We start from the raw sequence: 26,305 nt of genomic DNA, 5'->3' as shown, positions 1-26,305 counted from the left end.
ATACATATCCTTCAATAGTTAGTTCTGCTTATTACCTTCTTCAACATCTTATAACATTATTTATACTACAGTACCTCTAGCCCCTTCCCTTACTTACATATTTATTTATTTATTTGACATTTGTTTACTGGGATGGTCCAGCTGGGTCAATAGAAACCGATTTTCACTGGAGGCCCAGGGAGAAAAGCTCTGTTTACAGATATTAAAACATTGCAAAAAAAAGTATACATACATACAGAAAATTGCATTAACATGCTCTACATGCAGAAATTTAAGACATGAGAACATCTATATAACAACTGAGATTATTACCATAACTTCTTGTAAGAATAAGAGAGCCAAACATGTAACTTGTGACATGGCATTCAGATAAGTACAAATAAAATTCCTTAGCAGTACAGCTTAGTATGACATGAAATAGTATTATTGTTTTGAGTTTAGTCGCTAATGTACACTTTATGTTATTTTAAATTGGTTATACACAGCCCCCTTAAAAGTTGGAATAAAAGATGGATGGCAGAGATAATTAGGAAGTGGGTACATGGGAAGTATAGAGATAGAAAGGATTAAAATATCTAGTAGTGTAGAAATTAAATGAATGTAAAATTCACAGTTTGTTTTGTTGCTAGGCTGACTTGTGTACTAGGAGAAGAAAGAGTATATAGAAGGGGCAGTAAGTATAGTATAGAGAGGAGAAGGTGTTTATGGAAGAGGCAGCACTGAAGGGAAAGAAGAGACAACAGGGGAAAGAGAAAAGGAGGTGTAGAGGCTGGGGAATAGGGTGATAATTTGGAGTATGGAGTGATCTGCCGGGATAGTCTAGGAGTATATCTTGCTTTCTTCTGTCTCAGTACTTTTAATATCCTACTTATATCTGCTTCACTCTTTTAGAATCCTCTTGTTTCATTTCTATGTAAATGTTCTCAGGTAATTTCTTGGTATTGAAAAGTTATGACCTATATTTTGGTTCTCTCTGTTATACTTGCAAGTAACTGATCATCTGAAATGTCGACTTAGTCTATCTTATATGTGAGCATCTGTTTCATCCACTCATTTTGGTTATTAATTGCATCTGTATTATCCTTCACTGCCATCCATTGTTCATCTGTCTGAGTTTCTTATTACAACCAATATTTTCTAGCAGCTTATACACAACAAATATTGCCATGACAGAAACACTAATTAAAGATTATAACTGTGATGCCCGTGCCCTGGCCAAGCAATCAAGGAGCCGCAATCCTCACCACTAACGCCAGAGAGGGCATCTCATATATGAAGGAAAGGATAACAAATACATACAGTAAAGTGTAATTTCCCTTAACAGCACACAGAGATCACAGTCAGTCTGGGGCTGGTCGCTCCCTTGCTCTTCAGGTCCCCAATAAGACTCCCCACTGGCACAGCTATTGGGTCCAGATCTCAGCCAGCTGGTCAAGCTAAAACCTCCAACACCCTCTCTGTCCAACTAGAGCTTCGTGTCCCTGCCCAAGTAGCTGACATACACACACACACACACACACTTTGAAATTAGAGTTTATACAATCACACAGACACTCCTGGGAAAGGCTGGCACAGGTTCTCCAGCTAATCTTCCTATTACCCAGACTATTTGGTAGTACCGCCTGCCACCACCCAGCTAATATTTATCAGCTACTCAAAGGCCCTTAAAAGGGTGTCCAATTATTACTGTGTAATATTATTATCCAATTGGTAATATAACTAAACAGTCAAGGCTTATTAGAGTGACTTGGTACAGTAATCACTATAAATATGCAATGTACTCTAGAGCTTAAATTATCTCTACACAAAACAGCCACAGTTGAAAGGTTTTAAAATATTTAATAATAAATAATAAAAACACAAGACAATACTTCTTACTTATACAGTGCTAGTCAAGAATTCAGAGATCACAAGAAATACATAAATAATTCAGTAGTACAGTTCTGGCATCACAGAAAATCACTTAGTCTAATCTTTCTAGTTTCTAGCTATGTCTAAGAGAAAACACAAGTCTAAGATAACTTACATAAGAAAACAGGCAGAGTGCTGATGAGTTGCATGGTCAAGACAAAAATGCTTAATCCCTGCTTCTCTCTGTTTAAATTGAAATTGCAGTTCTGATTCACATTACATTCTTCACACTTTCCTGGGGTTTCCAGGCTATACAGTACATCATTCTTCACACATCCCTGGGTTCCCAGGCTAACAGAAACTGCATTTACATACTTAACATCTCCTTTTGTTATCTTGCAGTTGGCCAGGAAGCAGAGCAATAAAAATACATTTGCATGTTTAAATCTAGCAATTTAACTCTTGGTTAAAACAATAGAAAGAATTTCTTCATCTAGACCCTTCGGCACCACTGTCTACATCAAATGGTCACAACATGCTTTACTTTGGTCAGTAGAGAGCACTGTTGTTTCATTTTTGTCAGTTCCACATCTAACAGCAATTTCTTTAATTTAAGACAACAAGCCTGTGTCTTACATTGATATTTACAAATGATAGAATTATCTATAAAATTCTCTCCGGCTAGGCTGGCAGCCTTCATCCCCCCCCCCCCTGAAGAACTCAAGTTATTTTGAGAAACGCTGCTTGAGAGGGTTAAGTCTATCTGAGTGTACCTTATCCCATTCCCTGTCTTGAGAGCCCATCTGCATTGGCATTGCTAACCCCACTGTGGTGCTACACTGACATATCATATGCTTGCAACCCCAGGCTCCATCTTGGCAGGTTTTGGCCTCATCTTACCACTCCCCACTCTATGTCCTAGGTAGGAGACATCTGCCATACCCACCTGACATTTGCTTGGCTTAATGGTCAACCCTTCCCTCTGTAGTCTGCCCAACACATCCCTGACATGCTGCAGGTGCTCTGGCCATGAATGGCTGTAGATGGCAATATCATCTAGGTAAGCAAGGGCAAACCCTCCTGCTCCTGCTAGGATATGATCTAGCAGCCTCTGGAAAGTTGTTGGGGCATTCTTCATCCCAAAGGGCATCTTTGTGAACTCATACAAGCCAAAAGGAGTCACAAAGGCTGACTTCTCTCTTGCACTTGGAGTCAAGGGCACCTGCCAGTAATGCCTGGTAAGATCAATGGTTGTAAGTTACTTAGACCCACCCAGCTGCTCTAGGGCCTCATCTTTCCTAGGCATGGGGTAAGCATCTGACTCTGTGTGACTATTTAATTTCCTCTAGTCCACACAGAACCTGGTGCTGCCATCCTTCTTTGGCACCAGCACCACTGGGGAGGCCCAGGGACTGTTGGACTCTTGAATCACCCCTAGTTCCAACATCACCTGTACCTCCTCCCTCAGAGTCTGTTTGACTCTCTCAGACACTCTATAAGGGGCTTGTCTAATAAGCCTTTGGGGTCCTGTATCCACCTGGTGCTGCCCCAGGTGGGTGCACCCTGGTTTCCCAGTGAACATGTCCCCAAATTCCTGCAGCACTGCTCTAAGGTTGAAAAACCTGTGGATTCCTGGGGAACCTCTCTGTAAGCAAACAACAGATGGGACAAATATTTGCCCCACTCCCTCTTAAACTGATCTGCAAATGCTCGTAACATGGACATGATTGTAGAGTTTAACCTTTCAACAAGACCATTAGTCTAGGGATGGTAGGGGGTGGTCTTCATGTGCTTCACCCCACAAGACTTTCACAGACAAGGCAGCAGGTCTGACATGAAATTGGCACCTCTGTCAGTCAGTATTTCTTTTGGGAAACCTACCCTGCTGAAAATCTCTAACAAAGCATTTGCCACCTTCTCTGCCTCAATGGAGGACAAAGCCACTGCCTCAGGGTATCATGTAACATAATCCACTTCTACTAGGATATACTTTTTCCCTGTGGAACTTGGGGTAATCAGAGGACCCACAATATGCATAGCTACCCTCTGAAATGGCTCCTCAATCATAGGCAAAGGCATCAAAGATGCTCTCACCTTGTCTCCTGCCTTGCCTACCTTTTGGCACTGCTCACATGCCCTGCAGTACCCTGTTGCATCTCTGGAAATTCCAGGCCAATAGAAGTTCTGCATAATATTTATCTTTGTATGTTTTATGCCCATATGACCTGCAAAGGGAATATGATGGGCTATGGCTAGAAGCACCAGATGGTAGGCTCTAGGCACTACCAACTGCTGTACTCTCTCACCTTCTAGCCCTCCCTCAGGGGTCTACTCTCTGTATACTAACCCTTTGTCCCAGTATACAGATTCACCCTTTCCTTGAGAATCAGGTGCCTCCCTAGCTACCTGCCTCAGGCCTTGAAATGTAGGGCCAGAGAGCTGAGCCTGTCTCAACTCTCTCTCCTTGTAGCCATTCCCAGCTCCCCTTCCACAGGAAGTTTGGCATCCTCTGACAGTGGTGCTTCACTGTCAGCATGGGTACTATGACTCACCTCTACCTTTGCAGTCACACTGTTCAAGAGACCATCAGTACCCCCAAGCAGCTGTGGCTCACCTTCAGTATCACTGCTACAGCCTAGCTCACTCCCTGAAGTAACCACCTCACCAGTCTTGGCTGCAAGTATGAAGTCTGTCTGGTTCTCCCCCAGGCTACCAGAGCCACTTGCTTGTCTCCTAGCCTGACCGTCTGTAACTGCATAAGTACATGGTACTGCCTCATCCAAATCCTTCCCTATCAGGACATCTGCAGGATGGTAGTTCGGTACCCCTGTTGTCTTAAGACAACATACTGTTGGCATTTTGTCTTTCCCACTTACTGGCTCCCTCACCTTTTGTTCCCCACCTTGCCTACATGGACACCTGTATGCCACATGGCCCCAATGGTTGCATTCAAAACATTTAACTCTAACTCCTGGACATGTACCTGGACTAGTGGCTTCCACTGCTACTGGCAGGTTCTGTTGGAGCAGTCTGTGCTGCCCACCATGGGTTCCTTTAGACCCATGAGCAGTACTGGGGGTCCATTTCCTGTGTAGGGCTGCCCTGCTTGCCAGGTATAGGTCTCCCTTCTTCCCCAACTCATCTGAAGTAGCACATTGTCTATCAGCTAACCAGATCCTCATGTCCTCATGCAAAGTGCTAAGGGCTTGTTCCATCACCAAAAGGTCTGCCAGCCCTTCAAACGTGGTGACCTGACATCCACTCACCCACCTATGGAAATAAGTGCTCAGTTCAGCAACATATTCACACACACTTTCATCTGCCTTGTGTCTATGCTCATGAAACGTTTTCCTATACGTTTCAGGTGTTAGCTTAAAAATCTCTAATAGACAATTTTTTTACAGAAGTATAATCAAAACATGCAATGTCAGACATTTTAGACAATACAATTAGAGCTTTACTGTAGAGTAAGGGGGTCAGGAACCATACCCAGAGCCTTTGGTCAACACTATACTCTTTGCATACCCTCTCAGACATATGAATGAAACTATCAAAATTATCCCCCTCTTCAAACTGCAGAAGAAACTTGCAGACATGTTGTGCTTCTAGGGTCCAGTTACTCCCTTCCCCATTACCTCCATGACTCTGGCAAAGAGTCAGCTTTTCCCTCTCATGCTTCCTCTGCTGCTCCTTTTCTTCAGCTTCTATCTCCAAACGCCTGGTCTCCAACTCAAGTCTCTTTAGCTCCAGATGGATTTTTAAGTCCTCTGTAGAAAGGTTGAGCTGTCCATTCTCTGAGGGTATCATATCTCCACTGCCAGTCTAATTGTCCTCCTGGTTGCTGTTTTCTGATGCAGCTGTAACCAAGGCTGCAAATAGGTCTGCCTTAGTCAGGTTTCCATGCACCAGTCCCCTAGCCTGGCACATCTCAGCCAGCTGGCTCCTTGTCAGCTTTCCATACTTCTCTGCTGACATGCTGCCTGCTCACCCTGACTAACTACGCTAACAAAAGATACAAAACAATTGTGATCTGAACTCTGAGTATTCACTGTGTGGCTGATTTAGAGTACAAAACACCTTCAAAGTTCAATATACCCAAGCCACAGGAATTTACTCTACCCACACCACTACAAGCCACTTAGTATTTGTCACCAATTAATATGTCATGTGGATATCCCACCACTGCCAAACAATTAATATGTGATGCCCATGCCTTAGCCCAGCAATCAAGGAGCCTCAATCCTCACCACTAACACCAGACAGGGCATCGCATATATGAAGGAAAGGATAACAAATACACACAGTAAAGTGCAATTTCCCTTAAGAGCACACAGATATCACAGTCAGTCTGGGGCTGGTTTCTCCCTTTCTCTCCAGGTCCCCATTAAGACTCCCCATTGCACAGCTATAGGGTCCAGATCTCAGCCAGCTTGGCAAGCTAAAACATCCAGCACCCTGTCTTTCCAACCAGTGCTTCATGCCCTGCCCAAGTAGCTGACACACACACACACCTTGAGATAAGAGTTTATACAACCACACAGACACTCCTGGGAAAGGCTTGCAAAGGTTCTCCAACTGTGCCCCTATTACCCAGACTATACGGTAGTACCACCAGCCACCACCCCACTAATATTTATCAGCTACTCAAAGGCCCTTAAAAGGGTGTCCAATTATTACTGTGCAATATTATTATCCAATTGGTAGTATAACTAAACAGTTAAGGCTTATTAGAGTGACTTGGTACAGTAATCACTATAAATATGCGATGTACTTTAGATCTTAAATTATCTCTACACAAAACAGCCACAATTGAAAGGTTTTAAAATATTTAATAATAAATAATAAAAACACAAGACAATACTTCTTACTACATAGTGCTAGTCAAGAGTTCAGAGATCATATAGGAATACTTAAAATAATTCCATAGTACAGTTCTGACATCACAGAAAAACAATTAGTCTAATTTTTCTAGTTTCTAGCTATTTCTAAGAGAAAACACAAGTCTAAGATAACTTACATAGGAGAACAGACAGAGTGCTGATGAGTTGGATGGTCAAGACAAAAATGCTTAATAATCTCTGCTTCTCTCTGTTTAAATTGAAATTGCAGTTCTGATTCACATTACATCATTCTTCACACTTTCCTGGGGTTCCCATGCTACACATTACATCATTCTTCACACTACCCTGGGCTCCTAGGCTAAAAGAAACTGCATTTACATTTTTGACATCCCTTCTTGTTATCCTGCAGCTGGTCAGGAAGCAGAGCAATAAAAATACATTTACATGTTTAAATCTAGCAATTTAACTCTTGGTTAAAACAATAGAAATAATTTCTTCATCTAGACCCTTTGGCACCACTGTCTACATCAAATGGTCACAACATGCTTTACTTTTGTCAGTAGAGAGCACTGTTGTTGCCTTTTTTTCAGTTCCACATCTAACAGCAGTTTTTTCCATTTAAGACAACAATCCTTTGTCTTACATTGATATTTACAAATGATAGACATATCAATAAAATTCTCTCTGGCTAGGCTGGCAGCCTTCACAATAACATTGAGAATAGATTATCTCTACTCACAGCAGCATTATGGACAATGATTATCATTGTTCTGTATTCCCAGAATTTCCTCAGCTGCATGCAATACTAGTTTTCAAGAAAGTTTTATTGCTGGACTTGGAAAAAATATGGACATTTGGTGCCATTCCTTTGTTTTTATCTTTCTCTACCCACTTCAGGGTGTGGCTGTGTCCAGTCTTCAGGTAAATGTTATGTTGTTACAAAACATCTTAGTCTCATGTTCCTAAAATGGAATATCACTGCTTTGAACTCTCATTCCTTATGATTGCTTTCACCCCCCCTTTTTTTACCTTTTTTTTACTTTTTTACTGTGCTTCTTTCTCTTTTTTTTCTGCATCTGGTCTTTATATATTTTCAGATGCTGTATAGTTTAATTTCTTCCCCAAGGCAATATGTTTTTTTCAGATTTAACTACATTCTTGCTTTATTGCGTATGTGTGTAGCACAACTACTCATGTTCTTTCCCTAATTAATTCCTTAGCAGAAGCATTTTTTCATACTTCGACTGTTAAAGGAGAAGAACTAGTTTACCATATCATTTGAAGTACCTGGAAACACCTTTCTGACTACCTCAATACTACATTTGAACCCATCCTGTTTTGTTCAGTGACCCTGCATGCATACAGAAGTACATTTGAAGTACCTGGAAACACTTTTCTGACTACCTCGATACTACATTTGGTCCCATCCTATTTTCTTCAGTGACCCCGTTATGCATACAGAAGTAATCTAGATGATATTCAGAGATAGTTATGGCACTTCACTCCCCGGGCTGGGAGCTGCACAGGTCAGAAGCAGAAATGATTGCCTGGCAGCTGCTGATTAGTGGTCAGCAACATTCCAGTAGGTTAATGTGTCTAAAGACGTACATCCTGAAGGGATGGTTTTCTCAATAACTGGAATAAAAGTAAGTGTTTATATATATATATATATATATATATATATATATATATATATATATATATATATATATATATATATATGTACCTTCTTCCTTACCAGCTGACCAAATCCCCAATGAGTACCTCAAACTGCCAGCTGATGCTATATGCTATCTCCATTCTGGTAAATAGGTCTATAGCAGAACAATATGTCCCAAATTTATGAAACATTTCCTATATTACCCCTCTACATAAAGAAGGAACATCAACAGAATTAAACAATTACAGACCCATAGCCATCATTTCCCCCTGTGTCAAAATTCTAGAAAAATGTATCCACACTCAATTACTACAATACCTGTTATCTCCCAACTTTATCTTATCCTCCCAACATGGTTTCAGACCAAAACACAGCACCACCACAGCCCTAATTAATTTCTTTAACACCATCAACCAACTGAGAAATTCAAACCAGCAAGTAGCATCAGTCGTCTTAGACATGTCAAAAGCATTTGACACTGTCTCCCATTAGAAGCTCTTTAGTACTCTTGCCTCACTAAACCTATCAAAGACTTCCCTCTCCTGGTTCCTAAGCTATCTTTCTGACAGACAACAAGCAGTATGATGGAAATCCGATCTCTTACCTCTTCTGCCTGTCACGGTTTGAGTCCCACAAGGGTCCATACTAGGACCCCTTCTTTTCACCATCTTCTCTAATGATGTAGCCTCATCCACAACACATGCTAAAGTAGTTCAGTATATTGACGATTCAGCTTTAATCTGCTCAGCAGATGCTTTACCAGACCTCCATATAGTAGCCCAACAAGGTTTTAATGATATAGAAACATATCTAAATAAATGGCAACTAATCCTCAACCCTAAAAAGACACAGTTAATGCTATTTACCAGTAGGAAACAATCACTGACCACCCGTCCTTTCACCATTCTCTCAGCAAATAACAGTCATCCAACCAGCTGAACATACAAAACTCCTTGGAGTGGCAATTGCCAACAAACTCAAATTTGACCAACAGATAGCCACCACAATTAAGAAAGTTCATGTTAAACTTGGCTCACTATACAAAAGCAAGCCCTTCCTCACTGAAAATAACAGACTAGTCATATCCAGAACCTTCCTCCTGTCTATGCTCCTATATGCTTTCCTCCTCTTTACCAATATAAAAAAAATCAGACTTAACCAAATTGGAAACTTGCTACAACAAAATGGCCTGTTTTGCAGCCAACCTTCCCCACCAAACACACCATTGTATTGCTCTACATAAATTAAATTGGCTTGAGCTACCTAACCTTCTTCATTTCTACCAACTTCAATTCATACACGATATCATCTTCCATCCTGACAGTTGCCCATCCCTCAAGGAACTTGTTGTTCCCTACCCATGTCCACAAAGTCTAAGATCTGCAGACAGAAACTTTCTCACAGTAAACAAAGCTAATAACACTCACAGTAAAGCCCTATTCTCAAATCAAATAGCCAAATTATGGAACTCACTACCCCACACCCTCCAAAACACACCTGAATCTACCAATTTCAAACAACTACTATGTGAATATCTATCCACGAACTGGCATTGCTCCTGCACCAAACCTGACTGACAAAATATCTATAACTCTGTCAACACACTGTCCATTCCTTACCTCATTTTCTCCCTTTCTTCAGTGTTTATTACTACTCAAAAAAATTATATATAAATGAAATCTCATTTGGTCATAACTATTCTTTAACATGTACACAGTACTAACTTTATTTCTTCTCACAGTGATCTTGACTGAAATGCTTGTGTTTTTCTTAATGAACCTGCATCTACTAGAAAACTGTATTGAATGCTACCTTGTAGAATAACTAGATGATGTGTGTTCTGCATCTTACTGTATGTATACTATTGTACAATCTAATTATTGTGTATTGCTTGTATTTCTATGGAGCTTTTCTCGCCAGGCCTCCACTGAAAATGGGCTTCTGGTCCAGTTGGACTTTCCCAGTAAACAAATGTAAATAAATAAAATAAATAAATAATATATATTGCTATAGATATATATATATATATATATATATATATATATATATATATATATATATATATATATATATATATAGACACACACACACACACACACACACACACACACACACACACACACACACACACACACACATGCACACACATATATAGTTGGTATATTTAAGTAGATGGGTGTGTGGGGGGGGGGGGCAAGCCAAACATTATTTTAGTTGTTTTTTTTTTTTTTTTTGGTCAGACGTTTTACTTTTGAGATTTTAAAATCTCGATGTTTTGATTTCGGTATCTCAAAACTCAAGATTTTGGTCTTTCAAAATTAAAAAGTGCTCATATATATATATATATATATATATATATATATATATATATATATATAGTTCCCCTTCACAAGATCGAATGGATGGAAGCTCGAAATTCATAATCTCGAGACCGGAATCTCAAACTTCCATTCACTTGAAATTGTGAATGGGACCCTTAGGTTTAAAAAAATACAAAGTTAACTTACCTTATTGCAGGGGCCAGGTCCCCCTGTACCCTAGCAGTTAAAATGTGAATGTTCCGTGACCGCACTATAGCGGAGGAATGGAAAATCTTCCATTTTGCACTTATGTGTATAATGCAGAATGGGAGATTTCCCTTTCCTTCACTATAGTGCGATCTCGGAGTAGGTATATTTAAGTAGGGGGGGATGGGAGGTGCAGGGGGGGGTGAAGCCCCCCCTGCGAAAACATTTGAAAGGTGTTAAATTTTTTTTCCCTTTCATATGTTTGAATTTCTCTAAATTCGAGATTCTGGTTTCAAGTTTATGACTTTCGAGTTTATATATCTAGCAAAATTGGTTTACTCATTGCATTTCAATTACATTATTTCATCTGGCAGTTTCTTTGTCACTTTGGGACTTGGGGGTTAGTTTTTGTATTCTCTGTTCTGATGAAGTCTTGTATTTATTCATATGAAAGCACGTAACATGATTTGATTTTTTATTTTATTAAAGTTTCTGTTATTGGTTTAACTCCATTTGCTTTGACCACATCACAAACTTTTATTTGGTTACTGGTAGTTGTATGTGATCGCCCACTCTTCAGTTTCTTTGGTCTGTAATTTTCTTTTAACTTGTTTGTTATACCATTGTTCTTTAATGCTTTATTTGGTTCACTGATACAGATTTAATTGCTCCTCAACACTTCTCAGGGATTCCCTTCTAAGACATTCACTTCACTTCTTTAATCTTACTTTATATGTTGGGTATATGTTTTTATAGTTTTATAGTAACCTTGTCACACAGTTCTGCAAAATTTAGGGTGTTAAAATGGAATTATTTTAATCACGTTCAGTCTCAGAATTTATTTTTTCTAGTCCCATTTAGTCAATACTATGTTGCAGAAAATAAAATGTTAATTTCAACGTCTTTATATCTGATTTTCTTTTTTTCTTTCTTTTTTTGTTTTTTGTAGTGTCATGATATCTTCATTCAATTTTCTATGTAAATCTTAAATGACAGAGGATTAAACTTACAAACTTACAAAATGTGAGTCAATGAACATTGCTTTAGCAAAAGGGACTAACCCAAATGGAATTTAATAAATAACACATGTAATAAAAATAATTTTTTTATATGGGAGATAAAGTAAACCAAAATGACATCTGGTTAAGCATATTTTAGAAATGTTTATGTAAATGAAACTGGACAGTGAAATATGAAAGTGGTTCAGTTATTACAGTTGTTTTTTTCTTTGTCTGACACAGGAAATAGAATGACTTCAAATGTTGTAATGAGACACAGCAATAGGTTGCAGCCATGTCACCAGCGCTGGAGCATCCATGCAGATGGCAGACATATTACGGCACAAAACGATCCTCTTTCATACCTTACTCGCTCTACATCTTGTATGAACCCTGGACAGTTCTACAGAGGGAGCTGGTCTTCAGAATCAACGGATTCAGTTATTTCCACTGAGTTGGGAAGTTCCTGCTATCGTGTGGTACTGATAGGAGAGAGTGGAGTTGGAAAGTCAACACTGGCAAGTGTATTTGCTGGAGTGACTGATGGTTTGGACAGTGACTGTGATTTATTAGGAGGTATGGACAAGTTCTCATATTTCAATGTAAATTTTGTTTGCTGCTTTATTATAGATCATGTCAGGCTATGTTATATGATATTACTATTATTATTTTCTTTTAAGTCAATGAGTGCAAGCTTTTTTTGATTTTTTTCACATATGTGGCTGTGTTAAAAACCAGATGGAATTATAATCTACTTTATTGCATGGTTTTGTGCAGTCATTAGTGGTGGGGTTGACCAGTTTTCCTCTCCATCCTTGCCCTCAATCATATCCCTGTGGAACTTTAAGGCTAGCTCAGTGAATATGAAGAGGCATCCAAAATTCTCCCTGGCCATAATTTTACATATATGATTTTCATGGGTGTAAAGGCCTTTAAGCAGATTGATATGAATGAAAATGATTAACACTTCTTATGCTCACAGAGAGAGCAAAGGTATTTGGCATGGCTAGGAGGTCTGGCCTCTGGCAGAGACTGATGCACAGAATGGTCTGTCTTCCTCACCTATAATGAGGAAAGGAGATGAAGCTGATGGATAACTGCCCCTTCCTTCCCTCCTTGCCTGATCGGCAGACTGTCAAGTTCCAGGTGTTGTCTACAGACCCTGCATTATAAATATGCTAAGGCAAAGTGCAGATATCTTATAATGTTTGGAACAAATATGATATTTCTTTATTTTGTATTGGCTCTGTGTTATGGACTATATTAATTTCTGCTTCTCTTAGACAATCTCCTGCCTTCTAGCTACAGTTTGGACATTCTGTTCATTTCCTTCCATGGTGCTATCAGGCCTCTCTCACAAGTTCACCTTGCCTTGTTCTTCCTCCACTGCAACTACAATTGTTAGTTCTCTCCACAAACTCCTTTTTTTCTGTTGATTTCAAAGTGGGGGTGTGAGAAGGTGGCTGCAGGAAGAAACTGAATGAATGAGGTAATGGATGAGGTAGGACTATGTTCTGGTGTATTTGGCTTTCAGCTTGCCTGAAGTTTTATGTAAATAACTAGTCATATCATACTACACATGTTAAGCAGTCTTCCAGGCTCCGTCTTCTACTTCACAATACATACCAGAGCTGGTCTGAGAAACAGAGTTCATTTCAGATACATGAGACAATTACCTAATAGCAATGTAAGGGACTACTAATTTACCTAAATGCATGTCTTTGGGATGTGGGAGGAAACTGGAGTGGATCAAATAGGAATGTATGTGTTATGTGACACAGCAAACATAAAATACATATCACACAACTCTACTTTATACAAGGACTGTTTTGTTTTATATGTCTGTGAACCAGATGAGGCAAGCCATTGATACAGGAAATCAAATTCATCATAGAGAACCCTCACTTTTCTTAGGTGTGTACCTTTTCTGTGGATAAAAAAATGCTACTCTTCAACAGACCTTCACTTTGTATTAAAAATCTGACTTATTTCAAACACCTTTCTATAAATACCACTAAATGTGAATAGATTTTACTTGGTTTTAGAAAATTACATAAACACAGTATGATACTGCAGTTTAAAAGTACTTTAAATGGAAAAAATAAGGGTGCAACTAATGTTAAGTATATGGTAATCTACCTCCAGTAAGATGCCTTTATGTAGCATTAACCATGCTGTAAAGAAAGCTAATAAAAAGGTGTGATGACTTTAATACTTTGAAATGCATCGTTAGGGAAGATCCAAACTTTGTGATTGGGAAAGCTACACTGATGTCCATATTGCTTTAGGAGGGAGTTCTGAACAAGTTATTAAAGATTTATATGCCTAGAATATAAAGAAACTATCTCAGAACTGATAAGCCTGAAGTTAACAACTAGAAAAGCACTCCACTGTATTACATTACAGGTGAACAACTGGCTATACCTTAAATAAAAGTTGCAGTACTGTCATCTGTATTGCTTTCACTTTTGCATGTAGAAACTCCAGACATCAAGTAGAATTAGTTAAAAATAATCTACCTTGTCAGAAAACTAGAAAATGTGTGTCGTCACAATTATTTAGAAGATATATAAGCTTAACAGAACATTATACAAGACTTTTAAAGTTTTAGACCCTTTGCTCTGGAAATGGAAATGTCATGACTTCTAATCCAGTATTCAGTGAAATGCTGAGAAGTTATCCCAAATGTACTGTATTTTTAGGTATTATTTAAATACACAAACTGACATCTAAAATGTGGATTTAATACTTTGTAGAATGACTTATTGCTATGGAAGTGTAACATTACGTTGCATATAATTTGTATTTAGTTTTGTATATACATGTGCATTAACTATTACATATTCAAAGAATTTGCCTTATATGCTTTAATTACAGTGAATACATTTTCTCTGATAAAGCCTTTTACCCAGGGGAACCTACATGAGTCAAGAAAATATAATGAATGAAAAATAAATAATCTCCTATTTTTGTTTTTTCATTACATTACAAATAAGACAACAGTCAGGAAAATGTGAAAAATGATCATTAAAAATAATTAATAGAGTTATAACAATATGATAAAATCAACTTTCATCCATACCAAGATGGCTACTGAATGAACTAGTTATTCTGACATGTAAAGCAACAACAATTCTCTGTAGATGCCATCAGCCTCTGATCAATGTCTCAAGACAGGGTCTCAGCTATCACTATGGCTAGACACTTTAATAGAGTTAAGGACCTGAGCTGTAGTTCCTGTGGCAAAGGCTTTGATTCCTCAGCCATCATGTGCCTACTGTGTTACTATGAGCAAGTCACTTAACAAGACAGTGCTTTGAGACAACTAGAAATTTGGGGTAGGTTCCTCAATGTTTCCCTGGATTGCAGGCCTAGTAAATAACTGTGAATCTATGAACCAGCATAGACTCTACATAATTTCAACCACTCAAGACTATACCTCTCAACTGTACCTGATGTCCCTGCTGGACAGGGGCATCGGGTGCTGATTTGTCTATATATGGGCTAAATACTTGGCTAGGCTTATAAGGGCCCCAGGGCCAATAGCCTAGTAACTTCCTATGATCCTGTGACACAGATTTTTGCAGAATGTTCAGATTTTTGCCTCATATTTTTGGTTAATTTCTCATAAAATTGTGTTTTCTGGCAAATTACTGGCAAATCACTGAAGGCTGAAATCAGAAAATAATGACAGACATTTGAGTTTCAGACTTCATACCCTTCAGATAATTCATGCTAATGCAAGACCTGTTATTCTATCAACTTTCTAAGTTTGTAAGAACAATATTTAAAAAGTGTCCCTATTTTTCGGCCTTTGTCCCCTCATTATTTATGGCTTTCTTCAGATTTCTTGCTCTAAGAGGTTGAGAGGTATGCTCAAGACTTTTGGACAACAAAAGTACCTTATAATCCTAAAGCCCCCCTCTACTTCAAGACAGCTAATTAGACACATAGATTCAAACAGGTAAAGGTCTAAGTCAGACCATTCCATTATAGGGAACACTTGTCTTACCATCAGGGGACAGAAATGTGCTTGTCCTGTGTCTAGGACAATTAACCTACCTATCTTGTAAGGGAAGGGATCTACATTGACATATATACATGCAGACAAGAGACTACTGTTACAGCGGTGTTACCTGGTCTTTTAGGTTTTCTATTCTCATTAAGTTAAGCATAGCTATTAAAAGGCTTGGTATCAATCATTCTAGGAGTTCACTTCAGTGGTCGAAGTTTAATGTCGTTATGAAAATAATAAAAGGAAATGAACCTTATTTAAGCTCCATTAATAATTTTTTATTTTTTAATTATTTATTTTTACATTTGTTGACTGGGCTAGTCTAACTGGATACATGTCCATTTTCAGTAGAGGCCCAGGGAGATAAGCTCCACTTGAAAAGATTAACAAAAAGATAAACATAAACATATATAAATGCATGTACAAAAAGTAATAGCAGATTATTACATAACATTTCAATCACTGAATACAAAAATTATTACAGAACATTATATAAATTTGCTAGAAACTATATTCTCAAGGAAGAAAAAAAGAAATATTTTTTTTTTTTTTTGTGGATAAAGTAAGGAACAGATATTAGTCCATGAAAGTAGAGGTATTGGTTGAAAAATACCAGGTCAGCAGTGATGATGATAGCAATGCCCTTTAGATTAGTCTGGGTTTGTACAGGGGCATAACCAGTGTGTTTTAAAGTAAAGTTTCAATTTTTGTTTAAATAGTGTTAAAGAGGACAGAGATGTCAATTCATTTGGAAGTTGGTTTCAGTATTTTCCAACAGCATTAGAGAACAGAGAGTCACCAGAGATATTGTTGGATATACTTGTGGATACTAGTAATTTCTTGGATGAGCGTAAGTTATTAAGGTTTTTATATGGGGTAAAAAGGTTTGATAGTATTGGAGTTTTAGTTGGTTAGAAGAAGGTTTTATGGGCAATGATAAGTTGGTTATAATGGATTTGGTTTTGTAGCTCAAGCCAGCCTAGTTGTTTTAGATTATAACAGTGGTGGGTTCTGAAAGAGGAGGCTGTGGCAAATCTAGTTATGTTATTATAAGGGTTTGACAGTTTGTTGAGGTTGTTTTTAGTCAGATTTGTATATATGGATGAAGCATAAAGGAGTGTGGAGATTAAATGGGTAAAGGCAACAGAAGTTCTGGCTTGTGGAGTAAGGAATGGCTTTATCCTATACAGGGAGCCCAGTTTCCTGTTTACAGTTTTTATAGTATTGTTAATGTGAGTTTCATAGGTAAGGTTGTTATCTATTGTTATACCTAGAAGTTTAGTGGTTAGGTCTGGAGATATAATGGTACCGTTATTGGATAGGGCTGAGAAGTTAATTGGTCTGGACTTGCGGGTGGGTGTGAAGATGGGATCAGGAGGAGGCAACATTGTAAAAACCAGTTTTCTACTACAGTAAACATTTTCTGGGTTAAGGACTGTAGTTCAGATGAAGATTTAGCTGAGCAGATGATTGCAGAATCATCTGCATATTGAATACAGGTAGCTTGAGTAATTGCTAGGTGAAGGTCATTTATATAGATTGAGAATAGGAGAGGACCAAGAATTGAGCCCTGAGGGACTCCTAGTGTAATGGGGAGATGTAAAGATAAGTTATTGTCCCAAAGCACCGCTTGTCTGTTGTTAAGGTACGATTGGAACCATTGAATAACCAGTAAATCTAGGGAAAGAGATCTTAGTACATTTATAAGTAAATGGTGGTTGACCATATCAAAAGCTTTGGAAAGGTCAATAAAGAGTGCTGAGGAGAGAGTGTTGTTATTTTTGTTATGATTGATACTATCAGAGAAGGATAGAAGAGCAGTGGTAGTACTATGAAATGGTCTGAAGCCATGTTGGCAATTTGCAAGTAGATTGTTTTGCAATAAGTGATCTCGTAGTTGTTTATGGATACACCTTTCCATTATCCTTCCAATAAGAACAATAACAGTTCACCTGATGCAGAAGTATAAGGATGATAGCACACAACAATTTAAACTTTGACTATTGTGTATCTACCACCATCAGAAAAAACATATAGTGTTGCCCATCTAATTCCAAAGGGTATGTCTGGTTACTCTAGGGAGATCATTATACAACACTGATCCAAGTATTATTGATTGTGGTGCCGTGATGAGTAGCCATTGAGTATGACACTGGAAAGAATTTGAAAAAGGTACAATGATTTCTTACCAGAAAAATCACTACATTGAAAAACTAGAACTGCTCTGATTGGCTTTAGCGATTGACATTACATTCTGTTTATTATAGGCCACTAGCTGGGAACTCTGGCTGATATATAATTTAGTATATGGTCCAGTTTTATTTGAAAGTCTGTGACTGAAATGCACCACGGAGGGAGCTAACACCAGATGCAGTAACGTAATGCTAAAAATAAATATCTGTAATAGAAAGAACTTGACAGATACAGTAAACAATGCCTTCAAATATTACAGAATAAGCATTTTACAGTTAGAAGAAGTCAGTCATTAACTTCCTTCAAAAGCAATCTTGATATGCATATGGGAAGTAGAAAATATTAACATGGAGTTATAGCAGTTAGGCTTCTTGATAGCTATTCATTGCAAGCTTTGCAAATGAACCTGTAAAGCTACTGTTAGGCATATATCTTTTACTGTGCATTACTTTAGTCTAACTAGTAATATTTCCAGTATTCTAATTAGCTCCTGACATTTTCTAGAAGAAGACACACATTACAGAGATAGGTAGCATCAGCCTTATATTGTATTCAGAAGATAAAAAATTGTAAACATGCCTTTTCATTCAGCAAGCTTAATACGTCCACATGGGACACACACTGGACATGCAATACAATTTACCATGAGGCAATTTTAGCTATAAAAACTATTTTTCCACCAGTGTCAGCACTTTGATGAAACTGGCACTATTTCTGTCCAGAATCAGACTAGTAAAAATGACTGTTGATTGAATTAAATGTATTTAAAGTGTATTGGTCATTTTCTGTGACAAATGTAATTAATAAACCCTTTTAGTTGGGTATAACTTATTTGCTATATTCAATGCCAAATTATGCAGTTTTTGAGGCAAAACGTGTGTTGTTTTTGCATTTTATTTTATTGATAAAAATGGACCCATGAAACTTTTCTTGGACCTGAAAATCCCTTTGAAGACATCATGACATCATGATGATCCTATAGATTGCTAAAAGCTAACCTGGGTTAAGACTGACTGCTTTTTATTAACATAAGAGACCATATACTTCTGTGAAATTTGCCGCTGGCTTACAAGGCATGCTCTGACCCATTACTGATGGATTTACTGCAAATCAGCAAGTCAAATGGAATCAGAAATACTCAGTCTATGAATCTCAACCTTTTCTGAAACATTAACAGAATGATATGGAGGGACAACTATATCTCACAAAGGGTACTGCTGCTGTTGAATAGACTCCCCATCCACGTAAAACCATCCATGTTCATGTTCAAAAGCAACTTAGAGCTATGGATGGGAAACAGAAAATTTATCCCAGGACTACCGCCTGTGCTACTAATGGACAGAGGGAGTTCCTAAATGCTTTATCCCATGCATGTATCCCCTCAAATTATCTAGGGTATGATCCCAGTTGTTAACATTAAAGATACTATATAATTATCATCCACGGGATGGGTAAGGCCAATCTATAACCTGATGGGATAGGTTATTTTGAGTACAAAAAGGAAAACTGGCTAGGCTTAAAATGGCCCACAAGGGCAGCCTGCCTAGTATTTACCTATGGACCTATAAATCTATGAAAGACTGAGCCCACAATGACTCACTACCAAAATGAATGCATAGATGACTTACTGTGTTTTCATGTTAAATACATCAGTGAAGATTTTTGTACTTTGTAGAAAGATAAGTTATCAATTAAGTCTTGTAGATGGAATGCCTTACCTGCAAAAAAAACACATGATGTGATGTTGACTCCACAATGTAAGAAGCTGATCTTATATAGTTGTTTGCTTACCCATAATGCTTTGCCCTTTATGTAAACCATCATCTAATACCTTACCATGGCATCATTGGTGGGTGTTGTTTTAAAGAAAAACAAGTAAACAGGGAAACTAACAAACAAACAGCACACTATAATCTTCATTTTCCCCCAAATTACTTGTAACATTAGCACAAGTAATATTACTGGAAATGAAACTAATTGCAAAGCAAAGATGCTTCAGAACATGACCAATATACACTAAATACACATAATCAAAGTTTCTTTCCTACAAAGTCAGATAGTTGACTTGACATTGGTACTAGATTAAGCCTACATTTATTCATGGAGCATGTCCCACTGCACCCCCATTTCTGGGCTTAGCTGTAACATCTCTTATGCTTCTTTTCAGTCTGAAGTTGCACTAATCTGCAGTGTGAATATGTATGTGTGAAAACACTTACTGTCTGTTTCCTCATGCAGCTACCTCAGGATAAGAATAATTCATTAGGGCGGTCAGGAAGGTAATGCTTATGACACATGAATACTAATCTTCTTTGTTAAAACATGTAAGATTTGTATTAGGAAAAAGTCCATTTTTAAATGTTTCACAGCAGGATGTGCTTTAAATAGTTTGTTGCAGCATGATGTATGAAATGTAATTCATGGTAACCATTAAAAATGTCCAGGATCTGCTAGAGCAAGTCCCAAAACATGGAGACTGAATGGCTGCAAAAATGGACTTACATATATTAAGTTCAAGAGATTCTCTTTTCTCAGAGGCATGATAGTCTTGCAGTTAGTATATATAAGTTTCCACTTGAAGCTACATTAAATACTATACTTTTTTAAGAAGAAATTTTATTAAATATAGCAGAGTTAACTTCATAATTACTTTTTATATTTATTTATTTTTCTTTTTTTGTTATTCAGATAGGTAAGCTGATCCAAGGACCCTCTTTAACCCCTGCTTGGGTGCATTGATAGTTTATAGCATACTAAATGTCAGTATCATCAGAAATGTAAGTCAAAAGTCAAAACATAAGTCAAGCTATAAATGCGGAGTTTCAGATCCTGGAGGGTACATGTAGGTCATACACAAAATGGAGGCCAAAGACCATAATGAAAAAATTTATACATACAGTATATAGATGATTAAGACAGCAAACTCAGTTAAAAATTATACCCCTTTTAGATTACCAGAAGGAAGACATTCTAGCAGCTGAAATTTGCATATCATCTTATATGCTTTTATATCTTTGGGCATTAACCATTAACTTGATTATTAAGCATTTAAATTAAAGAAGAATTACCTAGATGAAATATTTGATAAATAAGACTGCTTTTTATTAATATAAAAGTACATATATTCCTGTGAAATTTGCAGCTGATTAGCTACTTTTTGTTTTATACTTATTACTATAATACCATGACACTACCTATTGTAACTTCTTTGAGTACCACATTCTGTTCCCAAGACTTTCATAAGCTTGTTTTCAGACACACTGAATTATTTTATAAATTCTCCCTCACTAAATTTCCAGTTCTAAAGTTGGCTGCAAACATCAGTAATGTGATTTATTTTGTCCAGTCTTTGGGTTCAACGGTATATGCACAGCTTTTGGATGTGATATGCAGAAGCCAAAACTGCAAATCTGGACATTTGAGGTAAAAGACATTAAACTGCTGTTGTACTAGAATTGCTGAGTCTAATAATAACCTAATAAGTACATATGAATCTATAAAATATTTATATTTATTTTTTTTTAATTTATGTACATTTATATTTATTTACATTTTTTATGTACATTTTGTTTACCAATGTCGAACTCTAATCGATCTAAACTATTTTCAGGCTCAACATGGTAGGAATAAAAAGCTTTAATCAATATCAATGGGACAGTGGCAATGTAAACGTAATTATGCAGGAAGATATGTCAGGATAATACATAGCATAATTCTACGCAATCATAAATAGATGTGATACAAGAATTTAGTCAGTAAAACCAGTAAAAAAAGTATCTGTGCACTGTCCTAGCATCATAGAGTATAACATTTATATGAAAAAAATAATATACAAAGAAAGTATTTGCAGTACTTACTATTGCTGGGCATTGAATGTTAAGGAAAGTAAGGTATGACTAACATGAGAGGAAAAGGGAAAGTAGGGAGACAGATAAGACAGGAAAAATAAAATAAAGGAAGTGGTGAAGGTGAGACATAGAGAAGGTGTGCAACTATCTCCTGACCAGGTTTGGGAGATTTGGTCAGTACTACATGAATTTGCCCAGGTGCATCCACTTGATGACGCATCAGACTGACATAATGCTTCTGTAGCCCTTAAAACAGGTCCTTTATAGTATGCATGAACAATTCAAGCAGACCCTGAAAGAGGAACTTTAAGAGATATTGGATTTGGGTTAATCCTCAAGTCTGCTAGTTTACTTCAGTTTTAACATGTAGTATGACAAAGTAGAAGGTAATAAACATATGGTTTGATTTTTAATATACAGTAACACCACATATTCCTGATACCTAATTTAGAATTAAGTCCAGGAAGCTGGCAAGGATGGAGGGTTGGAGTAGAATACGGGGGTCAATGTGCATGGGCCTACCCAAATGGTCCAAAGTAGACCCCACAATTGCTAAGGCTAGCACTGGTCCCAATCATAAGCCATAACTTGATTTCTCTTTCTGAGTGTTATTTGCCAACTTAAAACAGATAGACATGTGTTCTGCCATCCTTTTTCAATCCAGTCATAAATATATATATATATATATATATATATATATATATATATATATATATATATATATCTAGCTATACTAAAATAGCAAAATTAATATATGGTCCTATTATCCTTGATTTAGCAGACATTACAAATTGTTAACAAAATAATAAACATATGTGGTACCGCGGCAGCTTTGTCGCCTCACAGTCAGACATTGCCCGTTCGATTCTCAGTTAGATCGTCTTCTGTGTAGCGACATGCGTGAATGGGCGTTCCTTCGTTGAAGGTTGTGCATTAGGCCCGGCAAGCCAGTATGTAAAAATCTTCTGCCAATCATTAGCGGACCGGAGTTCCGCTGTGGCGACCCCTAACCGGGAAAAGCCGAAAGACACAAAATATATTGTTTAACAATGATCTAACTCCCGTGGTTCTTTCCCTGTATATACACAGTTACTTCTTTCAGTTACACTGATTTCTGCCTATATCAGACTGCCTCAGGCACCATAGTCAACTGAAATCCCTGAAATGACCTGAAATCATGCAGACTGTAGAAAGCACTGTAGACAACCATGTCTCTAATGGAATGTGTGCTAGCAGCAGCACCAATTGCAAAAGATGGCAAAGATGGAAAAAAAATGTAGTTGCTTGATAACAAGCAGCTTTTGTTTCCTTGTTATGAAAGAAATGAATAAATGTTTTGTCTTCCTAAATGTTTGCACTCATTTCAGGTAAGTCTCGAATTGTCAATCCACATCCAGAGTCTGATGACCCCTCTTTTCCTTGGAAAGAAGTCAATATATGGCAATGACCATTATGCCTAAACCCATATGGTTTTCAACCACCAGAGGACAATGAAGTTAGTTTTGGTCTTTCTTCTCTGAACTTTTGATGAGGCATGGATTTAGTGGAAAAGGCAGGAATGGGTAAAGCAAGCTGCAGGTGGGTAGAAGGAACATGTTTACCATATCCTACACTTGCAATGCTAAACAGAGAAGAGAAAGAGGAAGACCTTATTTTAAAAAAGGGTAAACAGGTCAATCTATGGAGTTCCCCACCACAGGAAGACCCTAACCAAGCATATCTTTTGAAGTCATACAGTGAATATAAAAATTGTACACACCCCTGTTAAAATACCAGGTTTTTGTGATATAAAAAAATGAGACCATAATAAATCATTTCAAAACATTTCTCAGCTTTAATGTGACCTATAACCTGTGCAATTCAATTGAAAAACAAATCTGTTAGGGGAAAAAATATAAAAAAAATAAGAAAATTACAACAAGCTGGTTGCATAAGTGTGCATTATAGTCATATAGGTAACATTAAAGATGGGAAAAGTTTTGAAATGATTTATTGTGGTCTCACTTTTTTATATCACAAAAAAACGGCATTTTAACAGGGGCATCTACCCTTTTTATATCCACTGTAGCTCCAGGAAAGGACTGGATGTGAGACTAAGAGCAGCTGCCAGTTCACTTACTTCTATAGCGATATGAATCATTGAAAGTGTGATACGCTTGTCTATGGCCGAATGTCAGACAAGCATTGTCTGTCTACAAAGACAGCATGACTATGTGCCCTTTGATTTTACAAGGAACACTCAATGGATTGGCTGCTTAAACAGTAGTGGAAAGGTCCTGCGAGTAACTTCTTTTGTAAAGTTTTCAGGACCAGAAATACTGTTCCAACTGACTGACATGAAGCACCTTTGCCCAGAAGAAACAACACTCCCTCTCATTTCTCTCAGTTCCATTGAAACATCTAGCAAGTAGATGATCAGCTAGCTAGGAGAGGATCATAATGGAACTCATAAATAAAGACATAGGGAACTTGCAGACTTTGGATCCAACCCAGTTTGGCTTTGTCAAAGGCAGATCCTGCCTCTTAAACTTGGTTGACTTTTTCGAGACAGTCACCAAGGCCATTGATGAGGGAAAGGCAGTCCATACAGCCTACCTCGACCTGGCAAAGGCCTTCGACACAATGCCCCACTCAGGTATCATCGAAAAACTCATCAGCTTGAATGTAAACCCATACATCACAAGATGGGTTGCAAACTGGCTAAGCGACAGAACCCACAGGGTCAGAGTTGCTGGAGCCATGTCAGACTCAAAGCCTGTCACAAGTGGTGTCCCACAGGGCTCAGTCCTGGGTCCACTCTTGTTCGGCATCTACTTTTCTGAAGTACAAGCAAACACAGGAGGGTTATGGCTGACAAAGTTTGCAGATGACTGCAAACTGGGCGCCATAGTCGAAAACACATCTGACACAGATATCCTCCAGAAGGGCCTCACAGAAACGGATAACTGGTGCCAGAGCCATGGCCTGAAGTTAAACGCCAAAAATGCATAGTCATACCCTTCGGGAAAAACAAGGTTACCCCTAGCTACCATATAGGTGACAATCCACTGAGCACAGAAAAAGTCATCAGGGATCTGGGGACCCAAGTTGACAGTAGTCTTTCGTTTGACACTCATGTTGCTAAAGTAGTTAGGAAAACCTTCTATATCGCCCACCTGATCATGAAGGGATTCACATCTAGATCAAGGGAGGTCATCGTCCCCTGTACTCATCACTCATTAGACCTATGATTGAGTACAATGCCCGTTCGAATGTATCTGACCAGACACCTGATGCAGCTTGAAAGGCCCCAAAAGTTCCTCACCAAAAGGATAAAGGGTCTCAAAAATATGTCTTATGCTGCCCGACTGAAAGAACTCCAGCTTTATTCAGTCTCATACCGCTTGCTCAGAGGTGACCTGTGCCTGACATATAAGGCCATGTCAAACCCAGATTTGATGAATATGCTTCACCTCAAAAATCTAGATCCCTCAGAACCACAAGGGCGGAGACTTAAACCTTGACACGGTTATAAATAGAACGTGCTGGAGGGACAGATTCATCACCCAGAGACTCCCTATGCTGTGGAACAAAATCCTGGTACATGTGAGGCAGAGCACCTCGCTGGCCTTGTTCAAGAGGAATCTTGACCAATGGATGGGAGATCGCAGATATACCCCAGGGATTACTTCAGTGTCACTGCTTGACAGAGGCACAGAAAAATGATAGGCATAGTTTTTATTCAAACTAAAGGGGTGGCGAACGCCACATAACTATGGGCTAGGCTTATAAATGCCCTTGGGCAGATAGCCTAGTATGAACCTATGAACCTAAGTCATACTTCATTGATATTTCACAATCAAGAAGCATACCTTGAAAATATATAAAAACAGGCAAAAATACTTTTTTACACAGAGTATACCCCTCTGCACTTCCCATGTGGGAGTTTTGGGCTTCCACACACCACCCAAACATTGTATACCATCTCAGTGGTCACACTACAGTTGGGAAAAGTGAAAAACCCACTGGACTCCACTACTGGCTTACATAGCACAAGTCATTATGATCTAACCACAACAGAAAAGAAAAATCATAGAAAATCTGCTTGCATGAAAATTCTGTAATGAGTTGTAGATATACCATTCCCTACACTGTGAGGAAGTCTTAGGTGAGTTTTTCAGCCTACAGGCACAGCATTCATCATTAGATTCCATGACAAGATTTGCTACAGGAAGGGAAGGCTTACCAGAAGGTGTGTGGGAATTGCAAAGTACTTCATTGCTTGGTGAGTGCAGTACCCAATGAAGGTTACAAACAACAGAAGAAACTAAATTGAGATGGTCTGCCCTCACCTATTTAGCCAATTCCAGTACATTCTGGCCTCTCTTCAAGGACAGAAATTACCAGAAACAA

General features: G+C 38.1%; 1 protein-coding gene across 1 annotated transcript in view; it reads left to right on the top strand.

Annotated features, from left to right (window-relative positions):
- GEM (GTP binding protein overexpressed in skeletal muscle) overlaps positions 1-26,305 on the top strand; it is a 50,672-nt gene that overhangs the window by 2,066 nt on the left and 22,301 nt on the right. The window contains exon 2 of the mRNA XM_044067986.1: positions 12,101-12,433. Coding sequence (XP_043923921.1) covers positions 12,109-12,433 — 325 coding nt within the window. The 5' untranslated portion in view covers positions 12,101-12,108. The remainder of the gene's footprint in view (positions 1-12,100; positions 12,434-26,305) is intronic.

The sequence above is a fragment of the Protopterus annectens genome, chromosome 3.part1 (assembly GCF_019279795.1).
Source record: "Protopterus annectens isolate FY-2018-M chromosome 3.part1, PAN1.0, whole genome shotgun sequence".
Lineage (NCBI taxonomy): Eukaryota > Metazoa > Chordata > Ceratodontiformes > Protopteridae > Protopterus > Protopterus annectens.
This window is presented reverse-complemented; position numbering and strand designations above follow the sequence as displayed.